Source organism: Chamaea fasciata, unplaced genomic scaffold (assembly GCF_029207755.1).
Source record: "Chamaea fasciata isolate MVZ Bird 193981 ecotype frontalis unplaced genomic scaffold, bChaFas1.0.hap1 SCAF_20, whole genome shotgun sequence".
Classification (NCBI taxonomy): domain Eukaryota; kingdom Metazoa; phylum Chordata; class Aves; order Passeriformes; family Sylviidae; genus Chamaea; species Chamaea fasciata.
Genome location: NW_027094105.1, coordinates 8,637,201 through 8,660,230, shown reverse-complemented (window position 1 = coordinate 8,660,230; position 23,030 = coordinate 8,637,201). Strand labels below are relative to the sequence as shown.

General features: G+C 47.7%; 2 protein-coding genes across 3 annotated transcripts; both read right to left on the bottom strand.

The window, feature by feature from the left end:
• Positions 1 to 53: 53 nt before the first annotated feature.
• CARD9 (caspase recruitment domain family member 9) lies at positions 54 to 6,960 on the bottom strand. Of its 2 annotated transcripts, none has more exons than XM_066200955.1 (13): positions 6,750 to 6,960; positions 6,229 to 6,451; positions 5,751 to 5,888; positions 5,071 to 5,396; positions 4,503 to 4,682; positions 4,186 to 4,335; positions 3,784 to 3,909; positions 3,492 to 3,683; positions 2,907 to 2,948; positions 2,266 to 2,311; positions 1,550 to 1,620; positions 395 to 483; positions 54 to 231 (listed from the first exon to the last, which is right to left on the bottom strand). In XM_066200955.1, the coding sequence occupies exons 2-13, from the start codon at positions 6,410 to 6,412 to the stop codon at positions 135 to 137; spliced, it is 1,641 nt and encodes a 546-aa protein (XP_066057052.1). In that variant the 5' UTR covers positions 6,413 to 6,451; positions 6,750 to 6,960; the 3' UTR covers positions 54 to 134. The 2 variants fall into 2 exon arrangements, with proteins under 2 accessions (XP_066057052.1, XP_066057053.1); XM_066200956.1 differs by having other exon boundaries at positions 407 to 483.
• Positions 6,961 to 8,586: 1,626 nt separating this feature from the next.
• On the bottom strand, positions 8,587 to 22,424 carry SNAPC4 (small nuclear RNA activating complex polypeptide 4). The gene is made up of 23 exons (XM_066200954.1): positions 22,239 to 22,424; positions 21,615 to 21,661; positions 20,424 to 20,591; positions 19,918 to 20,043; positions 19,209 to 19,287; positions 18,632 to 18,713; positions 18,000 to 18,104; positions 17,445 to 17,517; positions 17,015 to 17,179; positions 16,757 to 16,904; positions 16,346 to 16,452; positions 15,984 to 16,078; positions 15,753 to 15,847; positions 15,402 to 15,487; positions 14,534 to 14,935; positions 14,062 to 14,151; positions 13,608 to 13,833; positions 13,447 to 13,517; positions 13,038 to 13,121; positions 12,765 to 12,792; positions 10,338 to 12,340; positions 9,724 to 9,857; positions 8,587 to 9,089 (listed from the first exon to the last, which is right to left on the bottom strand). The coding sequence occupies exons 1-22, from the start codon at positions 22,402 to 22,404 to the stop codon at positions 9,735 to 9,737; spliced, it is 4,569 nt and encodes a 1,522-aa protein (XP_066057051.1). The 5' UTR covers positions 22,405 to 22,424; the 3' UTR covers positions 8,587 to 9,089; positions 9,724 to 9,734.
• Between the last annotated feature and the right edge of the window lie 606 nt (positions 22,425 to 23,030).

Sequence of the window (23,030 nt, the reverse complement as noted above, 5' to 3'; positions counted from 1 at the left end):
AGCAGTCCGTTGTGGGTGAAATTGAGAGGCGGAGCCAAGAGCTGTACAAGCTGGTGTTTCCCTCAGGGACTGGCTCCTGGGGAGCCTTTGGTGTCGGTGTTGTCCCTTTCTTTCCAAGGGTGTTGTCCCCTCTCTCAGGAGCCCTCGGTGTCGGTGTTGTCGCTGCCAGAGGTGTTCTCCCAATCCACCTCGTGGTGCCTGCCTTTGGGCACCCTCCTCATTGCTTTTTTTCTGAAAACAAGACCAGACACACAACTTTTAGAAGGCTTGTTTTCCGCAAACAAGCGGCGTTTCATACTGTTTGTATGTATCAGTCCTTTTCGTGGTTCGTTTTATGCCCTCCGTGAATCAAGGAAATACAAATCTTGGATATTTCCAGGGTAGCCCTGCTTACTGCAGCCCAGACCTTCGGTAACGCTCGAAGCAGTCCTTCATCCTCCTCCTCTCCTTTTCTGCCACTTCCTCGTTGGTCAGGCCACACTCCTGGGGAAAAAAAAAAAAAAGAATTTATTCTTGATCAGATCAGTGTTAACACTAGTGTGAAAAACAAGTTCCACTCTCTTTTAGAATTTTATAAGTTTAATAGAAATAAAAAAGACATAGACAAAGTAGGAGCCAGAATAAACCAAGCTTCTCGGCTGAGGGGGGACTTGGCACCAGGTCTGCCCATCGCCCCCCTTCACCCTTTTGGGACTTCTATCTCTAAGGAGTGCTGTGTTGAATATTCAATAGATGGCAATCAAACAATCCGTTTTGATCTGTTTTAAGTATCCCCGATAATCGTATCTAGTAGATTTATTTTGTGGGTGTCTCCACGTAGTCTGGTAACATGGGTATAAATTTTCCTTAGAGGTTTTCTGGTTCTTTTCAGTTGGATAAGAAAACAGAAAGTTAACAGGTTTTTTTCTTAAAAGGGTCACAAGGTGATCCCCTTCCCATAACTTCGGGCTTGGTGGCTTAAGTGTTACAAAAAAACCCACAAAACAACAGTCTTACCCCTCTGGTATGATCAAAAATACACATTCATTACTCCTCTAAATTCTTATTAATAAAAACATAATACAGTACAAATATAATAGTTATGTGAAAAGCCAACTATATAATATACATTTATAACACTAGGTTGCTTCCTGCATCTGCAGAGTCAAGTACCAGCAGGTTTTTTACTGTGTGTGCAGGATGACAATGCTTCTGTTTCACAGTTTTACTTCATTTATTCCCTCAACATCTGTAATTCTGGGAGTCTGTTTTCTGCACCAACAGTAATTCTGCAGACAATTACACTGGAAAACATCCCCACCCAGAGATGAAGGGCAAGAAAGTAATTTGAGTAAGTTTTTACGCACAGATACAGGAACGTCCACTGTAAATGTTTTGCTGCTCAGAGCTCACCCTTTTCGGAGGGTGGATTCTGCACTAAGTGCTCAGAATTTGGAAAAGCAGGAGCTCCTGACACGCTTCTCCAAGCTGGTAAATCCGTCATTAATGAGAATTTTAAAGATCACAACCCCCAGTCATAGTAAAGAAGGGCCCACAAAGATTCTCTTACACTTGGTGGTTTCGGGGGCAGATGGCTCTCTCGAGGGCTGAGTTCCTGATTTTGTACTTCCAGGCAATCTTCTGAAAGATAAAAAAAGATTACAGCTTTAGTCAGAGTTGCCATTGCAAAGTAACTTCTCCCTCCAGCAGTTCTTCCAACAGAAGAGCTGTGATGTAACTGCAGAGTCCAGAGCAGAACTGAAACCAAGCCCAAAGCACTCAGAACTCCATCCTATGATCAATTCCAAGTCACTTCTCATTTTAATTGAGCCCTGAATCGTGCCCAGGATGGTGCAGTTCCCCACCACACTCAGAAAGAGACAGAGCTTTCCACTTCCAATTTAAGCAGGTGCAAAACAAACCTTTGCCAAAAAGCTCCTCTGCTCGTTGCATTAAAATAATATTCATGTCAGAGGCTCACTGTGAGAAATGTGTTAATCATTATTTTATCCATCATTTGTCCCTGCTCCCCAAGTTGTGAATATCTTGGCATTTCACACCAGACTCTATTTTGGTGAAACTCCTTCTGTGGTGACCAGGTGTTACAATACATATTTTTGAACTGAGCAAGGTAGAATAATTAAAAAAGCCTTTTTGGATCAGTGCTGTTTAGTTTTAGTGAAAAATCTCCCATCTCAATGAATGAAAAGATCATTTAGATCTTCCAGGAGAGCAAAACAGAATGGACCATCCTCTCCAGAAGTCTACTCAGTGTTTTCTTCTTACTTTTAGCTGTCTGTGTATCTTCATCCAGGTGACTGTGAAGAACAAGCTGTGGGGCAGAAAACAGAGCAAGAACATCAGAACTGTCCCTCAGTCTCTAGGAACAAATAAAGGAATATAAAATCCAAGACATGCTAGAACCAGCCTCTCTCTCCCTGTTGCTGCCAGCAAACAGCAGACTGAGCCAGGAGTTACAGATTTGCTCAGGAATTTATTCTCCTTGAATAGATCCAGCTTCCTTTAGCCCCACTTATGCTTTTGGCCTCCAGACAATGTGACAATCATTCCCTCACTGAAGTTATGAACTAAGTGAAACTCTTTACTACAGATGGCCCCAGGGTAAGACTCATTTTTGCCTGTTCTCACACAAGAGAGACAATTAAAAGCAATTCAAAATAATTCAATTCCTTTGATTTGCTTAGACTTGACAAATCATGCTGACTAATGCCATAACTGTGTCCTACACTTAAAACTTCAGGACACAGGGAGATTCTGTCCCTGTCTTGCTGCCTCTGGACTTTTTGTTATCACCGAAATGAACTGGAGCCATTGAAAAACTACTGATACTTGGGGAACTGAGCACAGGTGAGGAACATGAAACCATCCCAGAGGAAAGTGAAAGGTAAACAAGGCACCCTACTCACTTCCTGGGAATCTCTGGAGGAGGAGTCATCCAGGTCAGAGGTCTGAAACACAACCAGTATGGATTAATCATTCTACATAAGCAAGGAAGTGACAGCAAGGGAAAATACAGGAGACTGAGAGCTCCAGAAAACACAAAGGTGTGAAATTGCTGCCTCCTGCACTCCTGTCTAGCCACTCACGAAAGGACACAGGATGCCATATTAATTAAAATATATCTAATTCAGTTCCAGAAAACTTAGCTCCCCATTTCATCCAAATGGCTCACACCCAGTCTGTGAATACAGTCACTCTCTGGTGGTTGAGGAACCCCTCATCACCTTTGGAAATACTCTGAACACAAACACAGGTGGCCTGAGCTTGCCTCTGTCCAGCTTCTCCATGCCTGAAACCAGGGTGAGGTGATAGAAACCATCACATCTTTCATCTTCTAAACTCAGCATTTGCATGGCAATGGTTTTAATTAATTTTGATGCTGGCTCAGGCAGGTGTTCAGCTGGAGCTGCTCAGGTGCAAAGGCCTGGGAACAGCCACAGTCTGACCCCATCCTCAGCTTCCCAATCCCATCAAGGGGAGGAGAGTCATACCGGTGTGGGCAGCTCCAGCTGCAGCCTTTTCAGCTTGGCCTCAGTGGCCAGGAGCTGACTCTCCTTCTGGAAGAGCTGCAGCTGCATCTCGTCACATCTCTCCCCCAGCTCCCGGATCTGCTTGCGGTAGGCGTCCCTCTCCACCAGGTTCTTGGAATACTGCACGTGGAACTGCTCTCGGGTCAGGAGAGCCTGTGCACAGGGACAACACGTGGCATTCACACAACAGCACAGGCAGGCTGGCACTGTCTGCCCAAAAAGCAGTGATAAGCAGTCAGGAACGTTTTATCACCTGGTCTCTCTCCGAAGCCACTTCCTCCATCTGCTGCAGAACAGCTTCAATCCGTTTTTTGTACATCTGGGAGTCCTTCCTCAGAGATGTGCACTGCAGCTCCAGCATCTCCTTTTCCTCTGCAAACTGCTGAGACAAGGTCAGAAGAACCTGCTTGTGGGCAGAGACTGAGCCAGGCTGTCCCCACTCCTGCTCTGTGCCACAGATTGCTCTGGCCAGGGCTCCATGGGGTGTCGGAGCTGTCACCTGCCACATGCAGAGTGCTGAAATGCAGGTACTACAGTAGGAGCAGCAGGGATTGCTCCTGAGCAGCTGCTCTGCTCCACAGGCAAGACACTGCAGGTGTTTCACCTGCCTGTCTTATCCATGATCCTCAGCAGGAACTTGAACAGCAGCACCTACTTTGTCTTGGAGCGCCTTGGCTCGGCGCAGCTCCTTGCGCAGGCTGTAAATGGTGTTCACCAGCTCCCGGTGTTCTTCCACAGTCTGGCTGCAGTCGTTCTCCAGAATTTCCTTGGAGAAGCTCTTCTCCAAGTTCTGCTCCCTGGCAACCTGCAGGACAAAGGAAGAAGTGAGACAGGGCCACCATCTAACTCCATATCAGTTCTCTCGCCTCAGAGCTCTTGGGCAACAGCTGACCCCCACGACCTTCACTGCAGCATTGCTGCCCTGGCTGCTACAGGTAATTCCTTGAGTCCATACCCAACCACCCCACCAACCTGGAGAGTGTTTTCCAGCTCCTGGTTCTTGGCCAAGAGCAGCTCCTTCTCCTGCTGGATCTCCCACACCACCTCGTGGCTGGGGCGTTGCTCTATGGCGTGTTTCAGCTTCATTGTGTGCTTCCTCTCCAGCTTGCAGTCGTCCTCAGCTTTCATGAGGCTGTGCTTCAGCTGATCGATCTATGAGAAGGTTCAGAGCTCAGCAGAAGCAAGGAGAAAGCCCTGGCCCGCAAAACCAGTTCTCGGTTCCCCAGCCAAATACAGGGCAAGTTTCTCCCCAGCTCTGTTTTCCTCAGGAAGTTTTGTGCTCTGAGGACCAGAGTCCTGCCCGTGTGCTAACAGGTGCATGTTCCTGTGCTGCCTTTGTGAGGGAAAGCCTGGTCATCATTCACAGCACAACTTGTAAAATACAGGCCTACAGGGCCGAGCTAGGGACCACAAAGACACGTCTTAGAGAAGAGGCTCAGTGCTTCATGCTGGACTGCAGCATCCTTGGCAAAGACAAGGTGCTCAGCCCAGCCTTCCAGGGTCAGGTTAGAAAGGGGAAGCTGGAGAAACTGTGACTGACCTCCAGCAGCAGGTCCCTGTTCTTCATGAGGGCCGCGCTCTTCTCCTCGCTCTGCTTGGCGTAGCTCAGGGCCAGGTTGTAGTTCTCGTCCTTGCACTTGCGCAGCTCCTTGCTCAGGCTGTCCCTCTCCTCCTTCATCCTCTGGGCGCGCTCCTGGTGCTTGCGGAGCAGGCTGTCCCTGACCCACATCTCCCTCAGGGTGTCCTCCTTGGAGTGCAGCCACACCGTCAGCTCCTGCGCCTTGCGCCGCTCCTCCTGCACCGCGCTCTGCAGCTTCATGATCTCGTTCATCAGCACCTGGCTCAGGCCAGACTCGCCAGCCGTGTCTGTTTGGGGGGGGCAGGGGTCACTCTCTGCTGTCCTGGCTGCTGCCAGGCACACGCAGAGCTCACCGTCCCCTCCATATCACTGCAGGCAACCCTGAGGATGTGTGGGGATCAAATTTTCCCCACTGTGCCTCTCTGCTCTGTGCCTTACTGCACCCAGAGTCATTGACACAACAGGCTGAAAGAATAATTCTTTCCTTCCGCTTCCTCCTCCCCCTCCCCAGTCCAGCCTGTGACACCAGGGCTGTTCTTCCCAGAACCCTTCCAAAGCACACATGGAGCAAGGCAGGGAATGCTCCTGACTCTGCTCAGCAGCACCAAAGGAAGAGCTGCTGTTGAGAATACAAACATTACCTATAATCATAGAGAAAACCCTGCTGGGCTCTTTGCCAGTTATTTTCTTATACAGCTGGGGATAATAAAGCTCCAGACTCTCCATAAACGCCTCAAAGCCCTTGTGTCCCGTTCGCTGAAGAATGTCCAGGAGAACACCTGAAATCATGGCAACAGGACATTCTATTCAGTTATTTCTCTCTTTACCTGTTTGGAGCACAAGAAAAAATGGCTTCACTTCCTCCACATACAAAAATCCCTGGGATACAATCACAGAGTAAATTGGGTTGGGAAAATCTCTGGGATCGAGTCCATCCTATAACTGAACCACCCTGTCAACTAGACCATGGCACCAAGTGCCACATCCAGGCTTTGTTTAAACACCTCATGGGAGGGTGACACCAGCACCTCCCTGGACAGTCCTTCCAGTGTCTACCTCCCCAGACAATCCCAAACCAATGGCCTGGAAACTCCACAAAAGTATTTGAAGTGCTCCCACCTGCCTTCCTCTTGCGCATGACCAGGCTGGGGTCATTGAGAACCTGCTCCTCATCATCAGGGCTGAGCACTTTGCACTGGCGCAGGTACGGCGTGATCCGGGAAGGGTCAATCACTGAGATCAGCTTCACACGGAAGTTCTCCAGGTTATTCCAACAGACCTCATCATTATCCTCTTCCAGCATGTCAGCAGTGAGGGGAATCAGTGAGCAGCGTTGTCCTGTCTGGGGGAAAAAAACACCAAAAAAACCAAACAAGCAGCCCCTGAGCCTCTCGGAGCAGTGGTGGTGAAACCAAGGATGTCACAGACTGAGAATGCAGAAGTGTTTTAATTAGCTGTTGCCTCTGCTTTATGAGCAGTTCTCTCTTCCTTCTCCACCTCCCAGCGTGTGAGATCCCTGTGTTCTGTCTGACCACACAGACACCAAGTCTAACAGCCACCCACAAGAGCTGACACATTATCTCAGAGCTGTAAAATAAACTTTTATTCCCTCTTAATATCAGCCATTCTGTATCACCAACCTTCACCTCTGCAGTCACAAAAGCTTCCTTGATTCTTCTCCTGTGTCCTGGCTCTGAGAAAACTTGTCAGGGTGCAGCCTCCCTCTCTACTCTGACCAGAGAAAAGATAATTCCAGGAACAAAACTGGTTTGAGAAAAAAGGGGAAACTACTCAGCTATACCCTGAGACAGGAAAGGGAAGGAAAAGACAGACAAATAAAAAAAAAGGGAAGGCAGAATGGGTAATGGGGGAGGAGAAAGATGGCAATGGCATCGTGAGTCAGCAGCAACACATAGGCAGTGATTTCGGATTAATTCTGGTTTTCTAATCTGTCCCACTGAAGTACCTGCTGGGGGTCCAGAAAGCTTCCTTGTACAGAGCTCAGAAAGACTAAAAAGAATGAAAGTCACAGGCATAAGTGTGTGCAGCTGATTTCAGGGGACAAAACAAGCCACAAAATTAGAAGAAAGAGGCTCTTCAAAGGCTTTCCAGCTGTTAACATCTTTCTCCAGGAAAATGGGTGGCAGCAAGGACTCTCAGCTGAAAAGGATGATTTCTGTATTGATGCCTCTAATTTTGGATGTCCTCAAGCTTCCAGCAGAATTATGACAAGAAAGGGAAAGGGAGTCAAGTCTTGGCAAAGCAAGGAACATCACCCGATTCCCAAATGACAGGCTGTGGCCATGGCAGCAAGAAAGGAGCAGCAGCACCGTGATGATGCTGAGCATCACCAGAAGACCTGAGCCTGCCTCCCCTCCCCTTCCCACAGCCCTGGAGCTGAACTCAGAGTGTTTTTTAAAAAAGCCTGGAGAACACACAGGCTCTGATGCCATGGCAGCATGACACATGTTCCCATCAGCTTCCCACTCCACTCTTTGTTCTGCTTTCTAAGTTTATGGAGAGTTTTTCCATGTTATCATTAGGAGTAAGGCAGAGATGCTCAGAGATTCTTCCAGCCTCTGTTTCATGTCATTAAATTAGCTTTACACTAAAAAAAGATGCAGTACCTGTGTCAGCTGTGCCCTTGCTGAAGGTAATCAGTGTGTCTGTTAATTGACCAATTTAGCCTGGGGAGGTTTTATTCTAGTGACAAATCAATTTAATCCTGAAAAAGGACAAAGCCAGCAGCTGCTTATGCAGTTCTTCCACAAATAAATTACAAGAGCATCCTTTGAGCAGCATTTGCAAAGGCCAACAATCATTTAGAGCAGAGCTCACCTTTCCCACCAGTGCCTCACAGTAAGAGCCTGGGCACAGCACCCACAACTGTGCAGCAGCTCCTGCCACAGCTGAATTTCCTGGAAAACTGGAACCTATAGTGGCTTATGGAAAACAGAGTACACTGTAAGAGGAGAGCCTTCCACAATCATTCCTTATTGCTCCATAAAGTCTTGACACCAAATTATAGCAGCACTGGAACCCAGAGACCCTCTGCCCCCAGCTCTGCCTGAAGAGCCCTCGTGGAAAAGCTCGAACTCCCAGATCCACACAACACTCTGGGAAGTTCAGTCAGTGCAGTGGAATGAAGCTTTCACAGCACTTTCCCTCTAGATTTTATCAGCTTTGCCTCAGCTAACCTTGCACCTCTCCGCGAGACAGAAATTGCTGGGTTATAAATGAAGGAACAAGTTTTTTTAAAGTGATTTGTGATGTCTGTATAGGGCAGGCTGTGGAAGAATCAAGAAAGAATCCTAATTCAATCCTGCAGCTTTAGGCACATGAATATTCATTCCCCCCATTTTCCCTGCTTTTCATGCAGCCTGAAAACTTCATTTTTCTCATTAGCAATCACTCTCATACATACATTATTAAAAGCACTATTTACCAGGAATAAAAAAACCACACAGTACACATCAGTAAATTTTAAGTGAGAAAAATAAAACATCTGTATTTCAACAAATACTTAAAGAGTCATTTTGATACAAAAGTAATCTGCTGCTTATTCCCCAGTATTCAGTCAGTTACCAAGCAAAGCCACTGTCACAAGACTAAAAAACATCCAATTAACATATTCTGAACATGGATAAACATTCACATAAATAGGGGCTAACACAAGAAGGAAATAAATAACCACCATTGCTTGTTCCCCCAGATTTCCAGCAATATTCCCCCTCAGCATCTATGGCAGGTGGGAGTTAGAAAGAACAGAAGTCTGTGCCTGAAAGATTTCCCTCCAGCCAGTTTCCTTCCGTTTTTACACCTTGCCTATAGATGCAGATTTTGTTGAGGGACAGGAAAATCAATCCAGCATTTTCTTCTTCCTCAGGTCCATCCAGTCAGCATTGGAGGTGGTAAAAGTGAACAGTGCAAAGATTATCTCCTACTGCCATGCAGGAAGGCAGAGCTCATCCCAGTGACCCCTGTAACAAAGCACAAACAGCTCTTATCAGTCACAGCATTTTTACAGGGAAGTTGCCCTTTTGGGGTTTCTAAAATGAATTTTCAAGGAAAAAAAAAATCCCCAACCAGTCTCATCTGACAACCATGTGAGTCAAACACTGTTCATGTTCATTCCATTCAGTGCACCAAAAGCCTCAGGAGGTATTAGGACATCACCCATCTGTACCCTGCAGAAGGTGACCTGTCGTAACCGTACGGAAATGAAGCCAAATAGGGGAAATAAACCTCAAACCCCACCAAGTTGCTCAGAGATGAAGTATTAAAGAAAAACTCCACTGTCAAGCCTGTAGAGTGCTACCAGCTAGATGCATGCTAAGTAGGGTTCAGGGCATGAACTAAAAGGCTGCCAAATGTTTGAATTTCACGAGTTTATATATAAATTTATCATGGAGACATCAACTTCCCCTCTCCCCAAAATATTATCAGCCTTAGGCTGTGATTGATGGTGACTGTAGAACTCTGTGTCCTCAGGGAACGAGAGCAGAGATCATTTCAGTCCTTTCCTGGGGTCATGATTCATTGTCTGAGCTGAACCACAGAAAAATGTGGTTCAGCTGCTTAGCAAGATGTACAAACCACCAAGGAGGTACTAACACATTTCCTCCTCAAATCCTCCTCCTCCTCTTCCTGCAGCGGGCACTTCTCCTGATTTGGGGAGCTCTGGCATCAGCCACATCAGTGCAGGAGCCCAAGGCAGACAGAGCAGGGCTCTCCTCAGCCCCCACAACCTGCAACAGAAACACGAGATGATCAACACCACGAGAATTGCAAACAACCCTTCCAGCCACCTTTTTGATTTGGGGAGCTCAGCAAGATTTCTAAAACAAGCTTTCATTTGCCTTCAAAATGAAGCATGGGACAACACTCCATTACCAATGCCAAAGAAGGCGCAGAACATCAGGTTGCAGAGTGAAAACAAAGGCCTGATTTCAAACATGCAGGTGTCAGGGCAGAAGATTATAAACTGAAAGGAGAAGGGAGATTTGATACCCACTGCTAGGAACTGTCACAGCAAGTTTACGGTGCTACATAAACCATGGGCTTTCTGCAGCTAAGCTGCAGAGCTTTTCATCAGCTGTAGAACTGTGTTTATTCAAAAGGACCAAATTTCTGCTACACTTAAGAACAGTGGGGGCTTCCCCCTGGAATCCAGTGCAATGTTTATCTAGCAGTAATTTCCTGCTTTTAGCCCCCGGAATGTGTTTTACCTGATTTAGCAAATTGGCATCTTTGTCTCCAGGCTCATCCTGAAGTCTCCAGTCCTCCCATGCTCCTGTTAATTCATTCCCACAACTCTCTTCCTCAAACATTTTCTCACTCTGCCACTCCTCGTCATCACTCTCATCTTCCTGCCCGAAGGCTGACAGAGTTGTTTTCACTCTAGGAGGAGGCAGAGTTGCCAGGACAGCTGGGAGTGTGAAGGCTGCCAGGAATCTGGCTTTCAGCAGGAGGTAAGCAGGGTTATCACCCAGTTTCTGCTGCACCAGTTCTCCAATAGCATGGAAAACATCCCCAGTGCCCCCATCCCCACGGGCCTCAGAGGGCAGGAGAGAGGCTGCTTGCTCTTCCAGAGCTGCTTTTTGCACCAGGAGCTTTGAGAGGGTTTTTATGGTGCAGAGGAAAGGTGGCAGGTAAGGCAGCCTGGTCTGCAGGGATGGCACCTGAACCCCTTGTTTCCCACTCAGCCATTCCTTCACCACCTCCTCGTCCTCCGTGGAGATCAGGCTGAAGTCAAGGAGATTATTCTCTGCCCTAGAAGTGCTTGGCTGCGGGGGGACGTCAGCACTGGGTGGTTTGGAGGCAATGGGTCTGTTCCTCCGTGCCTGGGCACCAAAGCAATGAGAGTTCCCTGGGACGTTGTTGTGAGCAGCTGCAGCTCCTGGCCAGGGCACAACCTCTTCCCTGATGCTGTCTGGAATGAAGAATGATCCGTTTGTTGTGATGGAGTCACTGCTCCTTCCCAAGCTGATGAGACTGGGCGCAGGCTGGGAGTCAGAGCCCTGGGTGCTGGCAGGGGGCTGTGCCTGGGGCAGCACCACAGCACACAGGGCTGGGCTGGCAGCTGGAGCTGCAGAGGAGTCTGGAGCCATGGAGGAGCCACTGGAACACGCAGGGGTTACAGCAGAAACGCTGGATGTGCTGCATCCAGGACTCACTGAGGTCACAGGTAAGAGAAGTGTGGGCTGCTCAGCTGCCTTTCCCACAGGAACTGCTGCCAGCTGGGAATGTGGCCCTTTTGTCTCTGCACTGCTGGGGTGACCTGGATTTGCTTCAGCTGGTTCAGGAGACCCTCCCAAACCAGAGACATTGCCATTGGAAGTCACGGTTGTCTGACACTGACTTGTCCCAGCAGCAGGTGGCATTTCCTGGGGAACACCTGCCACAGACTGGGTGAGCAGACCCTGGGGGGTTACAACCCACCTGAAGGGCAGGATGCTGTTGGGAATCACAGGAGAGGCAGCTGGTGGAGTGACAAGAGCAGGCAGCAGGCTGACTGGCCTCTGCTGTGGCCCATTCAGCTCACAGGTGACTGGTGGTGTGGAAAGGGACGACGGGCCAGACTCCAGGCCGAAAGGCACCACTCTGATCTGCTGAGGGACAAAAGCCTCGTTTTGCAATGCTGCCGAAGCCAAGCTGCTGGCTGGGACCTGACCATTGCACCCTCCCTGGGCTGGGGCCTTCTCTGCTGCAGCAGGATTCACACCTGGAAAAACTCCTCCTTCAGGGCTGCTTTCCAGAGCTTCCTCTTTTAGTTTCTTACTTGACTGTAGATCCGTCCTTTGTGAGCAACCAGGGCTTTCCCCAGTTTCTGGCACTGCTGAGGAATGGTTTTCAGGCACAAGAGCAGAAGTCCTTGTGGGCACTGGTGAACCCCACACCTGGCTGTCTGTCCCAGCAGCTGCTGCAGGTTGGCTCCCTGCTTGTGCAGACAGAATGATTTGCTGTGGTGGGTGCTGGATTATCAGAGGCCCTGAAACCAGCACCTGTGGGGCAACCAGCACTGGCCTCTGCACGGCCTTCCTGGCCTGGGACTCCCTTAAACGCTTCTCTCGCAGCAATTCCGAGACAGTTTTGGGTTTCTGCCTTTGCCACTGGGCTGGGGGAGCTGGGGCACAGCCCTCTGAGGCTCTCGAAGCAGATGATCTCCTGACAGCATTCTTTGGGATGCCCCATTGGGAATTCCTCTGAGAACAAGCCTGGGATGAGTTGCCTGCAGAGGAGAAAATGACAGTGAATGAACAGTATTTCCAAAAGCCATTTCTCATTAAGCATCAAGGAATTGGGAAAAAAAAAAAATCAAATCCTGTTTGTGAGAATTCCTACAACACTACAGTCCTGATTGAATCAAGGCACGTCCCCACAGCTGAACAAGGGGTAACTGTCCCCAGAAATCAGAGATGGGGCAGGAATGCACCCTAACACCCCACTGAACTCTGGTTCTCCAGCCCTCCAGAGTTTTTTCCAGTCCTTACCAAAGGGGAACATGTTTAAAGATCCAAGAGACAGCAAAAACAAGCACGGCAAAGCAGGTTTGTCCCCAAAGTTCTCCTTCAGTTAAACTGGTTATTAATGTAACAGTGATGAATTATGTGAAAGTTCTAGCACGTCATAAAAATAAATGTTCTGGTAGGTACCTGAAGAAGTGTCTGTATTTTGGGAAGCCTGTAAAATAATAAAAAAAAAGTAAATTAAATTATACTTCTGATAAATTTAAAGATGATTAAAACAGCACAGATGTGAATCAAACCCACATCTGCCACCTCCTGAACAAATGGCCACACAGCCAGCATTTTATTCTGCCTCTGAACCAAAAGAAACTGCTAACACACATACAAACTGTGTGGCCACACAATTCAAGTGCTCATTTTAGTCAAGACTTCAGTGGGAAAAGCTTAAAAACACAATACCTGATTAGCCTTAAGCAGCTCCAACTGCCTCAGCCTCCTCTCCTTAATAATCTTCATGCAGCCCTTGGTATCAATCTGGAAGACCTGCAAGGTGAGAGCTTCATTAACAATTAAATGAGAACAAAAACGTTTTGGTGGGCTCAGTGACAAAGCAAGATAGAGGGGAGATGCTTCACATGCAAGATTCTGGGCATATTTTACACAGAGAAAAAGCCCTGGCAGGATCAGACTTTGGATGCAGGATTTATTTAAGAAATTTTATATGCAAACCATGAGGGGAGATTAGTCCAGTAATTGGATTAATTGTTTAAGAAACAAAGATAAACCATTTATTTAAGCCTCAAATACTGAAAAATAAAAGACTCCCACTGTTTGAAAGCAGGTAATGCTTATATTTAGTAAAGCTTACCTGAATGAGCAGTGCAAACAGGGGAGTGCTGGTGAGACTGACTGACTTCATCTTCTCGTGAATAGCAGCAGCTGGAAAAGAAATCCAACATCAAAATCAGCTGGGAATTCGCTCAGAAGACCTCAGAAAGGAGGGACAAATGCAGGATGGGTCCCCAGTACCTTTTGTGCAGTGGAAAGCCATCCTCCTGGCCTGCAGGGTGACGGGCAGCAGCACATTGCCCACCCAAGGGGTCACTGCCATCAGCAGCCTCCTGTCCAGGCTCAGCCTCCTCCAGGGGTCCCTGCTGTGGCGCTGAGCTCTCTCTGGCAGCCCCTGGACACCCTGGCCCACAGCTGCACCCACTGCAAGGCGCTTGGCTAAAGGGCTGGCAGGAGGCTGCAGCATCTTCAATTGCCATGCAGGAAAAAACGCACAATTAAGAGTTCTCATTAGGAAGGTTCTGCCGTTAGTCCCAGGACAAACCGTTCACAGGGCAGTTAGGACAAAAAACTGTGAGCTTTTCCTCTTGAGATTATAATGCAAGATCTATGATTATATAAAAATAAACTCCTACTCAGCACAGCCTGGCAGTGCTCGTGTCACAAGAGCAGACAAGACACCAGAGGCACTCACCAGTCTCCTCTGGAAGATCGTGTTTTCCTTTAATATTGTTCTCATTTCCTCCAGGCTAACCCTCAGCACTTGTTTTCCACGCTGGAAAGCCTGAAGATAAAAGCACACAAGAAAAGACAGAAGGGAAAGTCACTCAAAGAAAATTATTTGCCCTGGATATGCACAGCGGGTACAAGTTTTCAACATTCCTGCTCTTGAACATATCTTATTAAATGAAATCAACTCTGAAGTGAAGACCTTTACTTTTAATCCTTTTGCACCATCACAACACCAAACACCTACTTCATAAAAACTGCTGTGTGAGGAATCTACCAAAAACCTCATAACCAAAATTTACTGGGTAATGATCTTCACTTCTTTTGACTTAACAGTACAAGGCAATGAACATGTTATCTGATCATGACATCCTGCCCTTAGTGCAGGAGCTGCACTTCCCTTCCAACTTCTGATCCAAGCTCCCATCCCAGCTCACCTCATCCATGATTTCTGATGGATTCTTCACCACCAAGTCTGTGGCATAGGGCTGTGCAAGGCCCCTCAGCACCGTGTTCAGCTCACACGATGTATCAGCAGCTCTGTCACTGTCACGTCCTGCCCTTGGAATGTCACTGCAGCTGCTCCCTGCACCAGCCCTGGCAGCAGGGAGGAGGGATTGGATTTCGTATTCCTCTCTGATTGCCCCCTGTGTGCCTGTCCCTGTTGGTATCCACAGGTCAATGCTGGGGATTGGATGCTCCTCCTTCCTCATGGCGCTGGTCTCCTCCTCCTCCGAGCCATCCTCCAGCTGCAGCTCCATGTCCTCCTCACTGCTGGTCTCTGAAAGGCTGGAGCTGTCATCAGGATGGTGCCGTTTGGTCGCCACAGATTTTTTTTTCTTGGTCAAAACAAGCACACACAAGTTTTAGTCAGTGTTCACCCCTGGCTTGCAGGCTCTCTCAAATCGGGAAGTTTCCTTTTCCAAAGGAAACAAAATTTTGGAAACAAGATCATCTTCAATATGGTCTTAAGCAGACAGAATTTCTTGAGCGCCTGTGACCAAAACTGGCAACTCATGAGGTACAGACATGAAAACCTACATGTATCCTATCCTTACAGGCATTTCAAGGCAGGAAAGAATTCCGGATAATATACAAACATACAGCAAATTAACTTCAGCCCTTCAGAACAAAGGCTGCTTTTTTTTACCCACTGAAAAATTCAATTGTGAAATCCAAACCAAAAACCTTGATTGTGTGAAATCAGTGTCAATTTTTTTTATTGATTTCACAAGATTCCACTTTCAGCTGAGAGAAACTCAATTGAAGAGATGGGCGTGTGACACAGAAGGATTTCCACAATACCTTAGAGCCAATCATGATACTCCACTTGCTCTGGCACTGGGAGCCAGTCCGATGTGGCAGCTCTGAAGCTATTTTACTCCAGCGACCTGAAAAGGATGCAGAACATTTTTATTTGTACCACAAACTGAGCAACAAGCCTTTCAAGACAGCCATTACACACATATTATACATTTCCCTGGATAAGAGATAGAGTTACTTCATGAATGGATCTCAAATCCTTAATAGCCACAATACACAATACAAAGAAGTTGCAATCAGCAGTACAAAGCAGAGCCTGCAGGGCTTACGAGAGAATAGAAAACCTCACTGACAGCTCTAAACTTCTACACATTAAGCCACAGAAACACCTACCCAGGCCATGCTTTTGAACCAGTTCAATCAGCAGCTCCTCTTCCTCCGAGCTCCACTTGCCTTTCTTTACATCCCAGTGCAACGCTTTTAAATACCTTCAAAATGAAAATATCACAGCCAGGAACATTCGGTCGTGCCTGTCTAAATCAGATCATCACTGCACTCCAAGGCTGAAGAAAAGCAGCATTCCTAATCCCTTATTTCAGGGGGTGGTACCTGGCCTGAACTCACCGGTCCCGGCACTGGGCGTCGCTCCTGCCCGGCACTTCAGTCCGGACTTTGTACCACTCCTTCTCCCTGTACTTCTGAACTGCAGCCATCAGCATCTGTGTGCACCAGACAAAGCAAGAGCTGACATCCTCACCAGTATCAACCCCAACAGGCCTGAGACAGCAGTTCTATTTGCTTCCTGTGAAAATCTCTGCACAAAACTGTTTAGGAGCTTCTAAGCCCTCTTGAGCTGTGATGTGCCCACCTTGGTCTGTTTTACACTCCACTGTGCCACTGCTAAAAGCTCAGATCTACAGCCATGCCACACCTCAGCACTCCAGCATTCCCACCCTGCAATTCCAGGCCCAGAGAATTGAGCTTACACCATCTTCCTCTGGTGTCCAGGGTCCTTTCTTCAAGCTGGGGTCTAAACTCTTTGTCCAGCGGTAAATCAGCTGAGCAGAATCTCTTCCTTCCATGTAATAAGCAACTGGAAATTAAAAGGTTTATTTAACTCTGTTGTAATTAATGCTTCTCCCTTTATCTGGACAACAGCTGCAAGCAGTGTTTGCCATAAGCAGCACTTCAAGCTCTTAAAAAATGGTGCTCAGCCAGTTTCAGCCAAATTTCCAATATGGATAAAGGCTCCAAGAGATACGAAGTTCTTGCTGGTATAACGAAACTTCCAGGTAGTTACAGGAAAGGCAGAGATCACAGCTTCCACCAAGGAAAAGAGAATGGGAGAGTGAAGCATTCCAGGTGAGTGAAAGGTTTGTCACTTGCAGGTCACTTACTTTTTTTATATGGGATATGGTTTCCCACTCTCATCTCTTGAACAAGCTCTAAAAGCATCTGATCCTCATCCTTGGTCCATTCTTTCCTTTTAAAATCTTTGTTATAGATTTGGTATTTCTGCAAGCACTGGAAAGCTGTCCTGTTTGTCTTGACACAAGGAAAACCGAGAGAAGTGAATTAGCATTAACATTGCTTTTTAAACCTGACAAGAGGCAAAGTAAAGCCAGAACGAAGCAATTTTCCAGCTCAGACCTTACCCCCAGCTCCTGGGCAATGGTCTGCCAGTCCAGGTAGTTGTGTTTAGCAGCTATCTGCTTCAGCCTCTCTATTTCCTCCTCAGTCCATTCCTCTTTGTTGATGCTTGGATGTTCCCAATTTTGCCAAAACTTCCTCAGTTCTTCTGAGCTACGGTGTCCATCAAACTAAAAGAAACAACAAAAATATGTTTAGTCTCATAGCTGGAATTAAAGACACCTGGAAAAGAGGAAAACCAGTATTTTGCATTCCAGATATGTCTTATGCCAAGTTCTCCAGAATGAAATCACCAAATTTAACAAGTTGACGTCACTTAACAGTCAACCTGGAGAAATGCAAGATGGAAACACTGGATGCAAACCAGGTAAGGTGATTCTCAAGAGGAAGGACACAAATATCAGAAGCAATAAAACGGCTGATCCCCCAACTCACATGGATGTTTGAAATTTTGTCCCAGTCATGCTCATCGAATCTGTTTCCTATTAAGTCACTTTCTGGCAGTTGGCTAAAGGAGAAGGTACAAAGAAGAAGAAAGAATCTTATTAAATGGTTAATGAAACACTTTGTCTTCCTGACCTGCTTCATCTCACTCCTCCCACCTGTTCCTGACTTCCACAAGAACTGAACACTTGGATTAGCAGGAGAAACAATTACTGCCCTATCCAAATACATTGCTCTAGATTTGTTAATGAGCAAAAGCTCAAAAATATGAAAAAAAAAAAATCAGAGCTCTGCTTCTTTGCTGCTAAAGTAAGAACCATTAACAGCAGCACCTCTTTACTGGGTGCAGGCACTTGACTTTGTGTATCAAGACCCAAACACATTTCTTAGTAAAGAACTTAGAGATGACAGAGCTCAGAGCCACAACAGCACCAAATTTTTTACAACCCAACACCAATGACCCATCTGGAAGTAGAAGGAGGGAACTTTTAGAGCTAAACTCTAAGACATTTCACTTTTCACCAAGAACACAGAAAGACTTCTTACTTCATTGCCTCTATTTCTTGCTCCAGCTCTTTGATTTGCTTTTCCAAGATCTGTCTTTCTATTTCAGTCTTGACTTTCTCCAATTTTTGGTTCCAATAACTCAACCTGTTCAAAGACATTTTTATCATTACTTAATAGGACAGATGGCAATGAGGTCAATGCCATCAGAAGATGGACACAGAGACACATTCCCCATCAGTATCATTCCTCCCTTCAAGTTTATTTCCACACAAGACTGTTCTCCCAGGTTTTCCCACCAGGCACACTCACTGGCATATTTCTGCCCCTTCCATGCAATCCCTGACCCACAACAGGTTTCAGATAAACCATTTTGGTGTTTACACAGAGAACCACAGCCAGAAAAGCCTGTGCCAGCTCCAGCACAGAAATCCCTTGCTGGACACACCATTAGGCCTCACCACATATCACAACTCCAGCTTCAAGCCCTGCAAAGTATTTTAAGTTACACCACGGTGCCAATGGGAAGAAACAGATGTCTATGAAACCCCACAAACACAAGCAATTAACACAGGAACTTGATGGAGGAAGGTGAAATCTCCACACCTCCCTTCTTCTCCTTTCCCATGCAATGTTCTCAACAGGAGAAAAGAGGATTTTTGGGCAGTACTCACTTGAGCAGCTTGGGCTGGAGCAGGCGCTGCAGGCGGTCGCTCACCACGGATTTCTGCAGCAGAGTCTTCTCTGCAGTTTTCCCTAAAAAAAGAGAGGGGAGCAGCCAGGCATCAGTGCAAAACTACCAGGAGACTTCTCCCCAGCACCCCTGGGAGTATCCTCCAGCTCTGCAGTGAGAATTCCCTGCCTAAATCACCAACATCCTGTCAAACTTGGGCAGGGCACAGCCTCTGGCTCAGTTTTATTGGGATCTCCAAAGAGACCCAAATATAGGAATCACCCTGTGAGCACCTGGAGCTGCAGGTGACCCCTGAACTTCCCTTGCACCACCTTACTTGGTTTAGGAGTGCTCACAGGAGCTAATGCAGCAAAACAAATGAAAAAAGGAGTCATTAATGACATAATTTATAGAGCACCCCATTCCCTTTTAATGACTTTTTTGTGAGTCGACCAGAGGTGGTGATGTTCAGCTGCAAATAGAAACACACACACACACCAAGAATATGAATATATACATTTGTTGTATGAATATATCCATGCTACAGCTCTTCTAGAACAGCACCCAGACTTACTTACACTTGGTTGAACGCAGCTGTTCAAAGGATTTTATGCCCTGAGCTGCCTTTTCCTTGGTGTCTTCATTGGAAGGAGGGCCCTGAGGAGGATTAGAAGGGTTAGATACACTGAGAGTCAAACAAAATTACTGTTTCTTCTTAAAACTCCAGCATGAACTGATACAAAAATAATTAGAAACTCAAACTTGTGCAAACTGTCACACTCAGATTGCTTAGTTACCTTTGTTAGCAAGAGCTCATCATTTAAATAGAAATATTACCAGTAACTGTTTGAATATATTAATATATGGATGATGATAGTTGGCATCTTGGCTACCACAAAAAGCCAAGATCTCCCTTTGCTGATGGCCTTTTAAAAACACATGAAAAAAGAATTGCTCCAGAAAATAAAAATACAGAAAATCTCAGAAACTGAGAAAACTCAGTGAGTGCTTTAAACAGCAGTATGGAATTGGGTCATGGAAATTAAGACAAGGTTAAGTTGAACCCAAGAACATTCAAGCCCCTGGTGGCTGCAATTCCACTCCTCAGAACCCACAGGGCTGAACAAACATTTCCAAAAGAGGGAGAGTGACAAGTGAGAGGAAAAAGGTTTCAGGCTGAGGAGTGACATTCAGTTACACACCTGAAATGAGAACAGTTTAAACACATGACAATGTACATCCATCACCAAAGACACATCAGTCTGGAAGCTGCTTATATTTACTTACAATTCCTGTTACTTTATCCTTGAAGTATGGCTTCATAAAGTGACCCAAAAACACATTTCCTGGTAGATTTCTGCCATCTCCTGCCTTGGATGTTTTGGAACCTTCAAGCTCAGACATGATTTCCTTCTGCAATGCAAGAATGAATTGAACAGCATCAGTGCCGCCTCCAAATTCCTGATTTCAGAGAGCAGTGGCTGAGCCCTCACAAACACCCCAGACAGGCTTCAAACCTGCAGCACCAGACTCTAAAAAGCAGTGCAGAAATTAAAGGCAGGATTTGGAACCTCCTGAGGGTGCACAGTGCAGATGGTTAAAAAGATTAATAAAATACTAACTTGCCACAACAAGCTAAACTATAGCATGTAAAATTCCCATTTTTATTGTAAAAAAGCACGGAATCATCAGTTAAATAAACCACTTGAGTCCTGTGCTTGAGGGGAAGGAAGGATGGCAAATGGCAACCCGGCAAAGCACAGAAATGAGCATTTCACTCCTGCTTTGCCCACCTGCTGTTCTTTGTTTTGTGCAATGAGCAGCTCCACTTCCTCAATCTTTTCCCTGATAACTTCTTGGTACACATGGTTCATCTGCAGGCAGGTTTCTGGATCCTGGGACAGGCTTTCAATATCATCATCATCATCATCCTCATCATCACTGTCTTCTATTTCCACCTCCTTGAGGCAAAGAAGGCATTTAGGGAGAAAACAGAGAAAAAGCAGTTGTTTGAAAAGCAGGTCTGTATCAATCAGTTGTGTAACTGCCCACAGCCTGTGGGGTTTGCAGGGACACAGAGCAGGGAGGCCCCTGACCCTGGCACAGGAAGAGATCTCTGACACTGAGTAACCAAGTCCTGGGCAGGAACACCCAAAATTCAGCTTTTACTGAGCACAAAGCCCTCGGCTTTGGTTTCCTTTTGCCCAGATTCAGGTGGTGGTTCCTGAGAGTCTTTTTGGCCCTCTGAAGGCCCCGAGCCAGACGGGGAGTCTTCAAGGTCTTGTTTTCCTCTTGACTTCTTGCTTTGTTTATTGTTTCTTATCTTACAATTTTCTCTGTGCCTGGCCAAGGTGTTCACAGCTGCTGGGACACAGGATGACTCCCCCCACGATGGGAGGTGCTGCCTTTTATACAGATAACTACATGTATATTATTCACAGTTATGTTCCAATGCCTATCACCTACACTAAAGGGGTCATCTCTACTCTGACCCAATCTCCTTAAACTACTTTGTGCCACTGTCATCAAAAGAGGGAGGCCAGGGGAGAAGAAGGTAGAACTCAGGGCACCACCCTAAATCCTCCATCTTGTCCCCCATGCACCTACATTCTAAAACCCCTAAACCTACACAATTTTCCCACCCTGTGACACTACACTACTGTCTGTCATGCCTTTGTGACTTGGAATTCTTCTCTCAGTGTTAGAAGCTTTTTTCCCATGGACTGAAGTCAAAGGCTGTGTGTCTCTCTGGGTTCTGTGCCAGGGTCTCCAAACCCCCTGGACAGATCTCAAACCCTCTTGCTCAGATCCCAAACCTCTCCGCCAAGGTCTGTGACCTGCCAGGGTGCCCAAAGAGATGCCCTGGACTCCAACACAAAGCCAAGGCAATTGCCTGGATTCCCCCAGAGCAAGGTGAGGTTTCCCTTCCTCCTGTTCCCTTCAATAAGCAGCTGGAAATACAAACTTAAAGGGAAAACAATTACCATTTCAGCATGAGAATCCTCATCATCTTCATCATCATCATCATCATCTGTTAGACAAACAAAACACAAAAATGCTGATTGTAGTGGGATAAATGGAAAGCTTTAAACCCAAATCTTTCCAATTAAAGCACAGAGGAAAAAGCACCAGAGGTATCCCAGACATGATCATCAGTGGGTTTAGCTACTGCCAACGTTGTCAAGTAAAAAGTGTATTTAGCTATACTCCCCCTGTGTGGGTTTTTTTTTTTTTTTTTTTTTTTTTTTTTTTTTTTTTTGCTATTGTTGTTCTGGAGGAGGAAAAAAAGAGCAGCTCTGGAAAACTACAGCAAAGCTGAATCGTGGTTCTGCACATGAGAGGCTCCCGGGTGTGCAGCCAAATGAACATTCCGAGGCAGCAGAAACACTGTGAAACCTCTCCGGACACAGACGCTCCAAATGTCACCGACTCCTCTCGCCTTTGGAAAATGAACTTTAGGAGGCGCTGGGGGATGCTGCGGCTCACACCGCGGTTTGTGGGGCCCGCTGAGGCCCCGCGATTTCACTGCTGGCGATGTTTGGGTGTAAAGGGAACGTGCAAAGCGCCGGTACCGGCGGCTGCGCCCCGAACCCCCCCCGAAGCCGTACCGGAGATGATGCTGGAGTCGGACAGGGCCAGCTGGATTTCGGCGGCGCCGGGCTGCAGGCTGCGCTCCAGCTGCTCGATCTGGCGGCGGATCTTCTCCCGCTCCGCATCGAGGTCGAGGCCCTGCGGGGAGCGGAGGGGCCCGGCCGGGCCCGGCCCGCGGGACATGGCGGCGCCGCCGCTCCCGGGGCTGCGCTGGCCCCGGCCCCGCCCCGCCAATCGCGGCTGCGGCCGCCGCTCGGCTGAGCCGCCACGTGACACCGCGCAGCCAATGCGGGCGGGGCTCGCCGCACGTGCACAGCCAGGGGGCGGCCCCGGGGGCGCAGAGCCCGGCCCGGGCTGGGCCCTGAGCGGGACCGGGACAGCGGGACACGGCCCTGAGCGGGACCGGGATAGCGGGACACGGCCCGGAACGGCACCGGGACAGCGGGACACGGCCCGGAACGGCACCGGGACACGGCCCTGAGCGGGACCGGGACAGCGGGACACGGCCCGGAACGGCACCGGGACAGCGGGACACGGCCCGGAACGGCACCGGGACAGCGCGATAGGGCCCTGAACGGCACCGGGACAGCGGGACACGGCCCGGAACGGCACCGGGACACGGCCCTGAGCGGGACCGGGATAGCGGGACACGGCCCTGAGCGGCACCGGGACACGGCCCTGAGCGGGACCCGGATAGCGGGACACGGCGAGCACCGGCCGACCCTCGGGCCTTTCCCCTGCACGGGCAGAGCACTGAAGGACAAGGAGCCCCAGCCAAAGGCGGGGGAATTGCACCGGGAGAGGGGCCG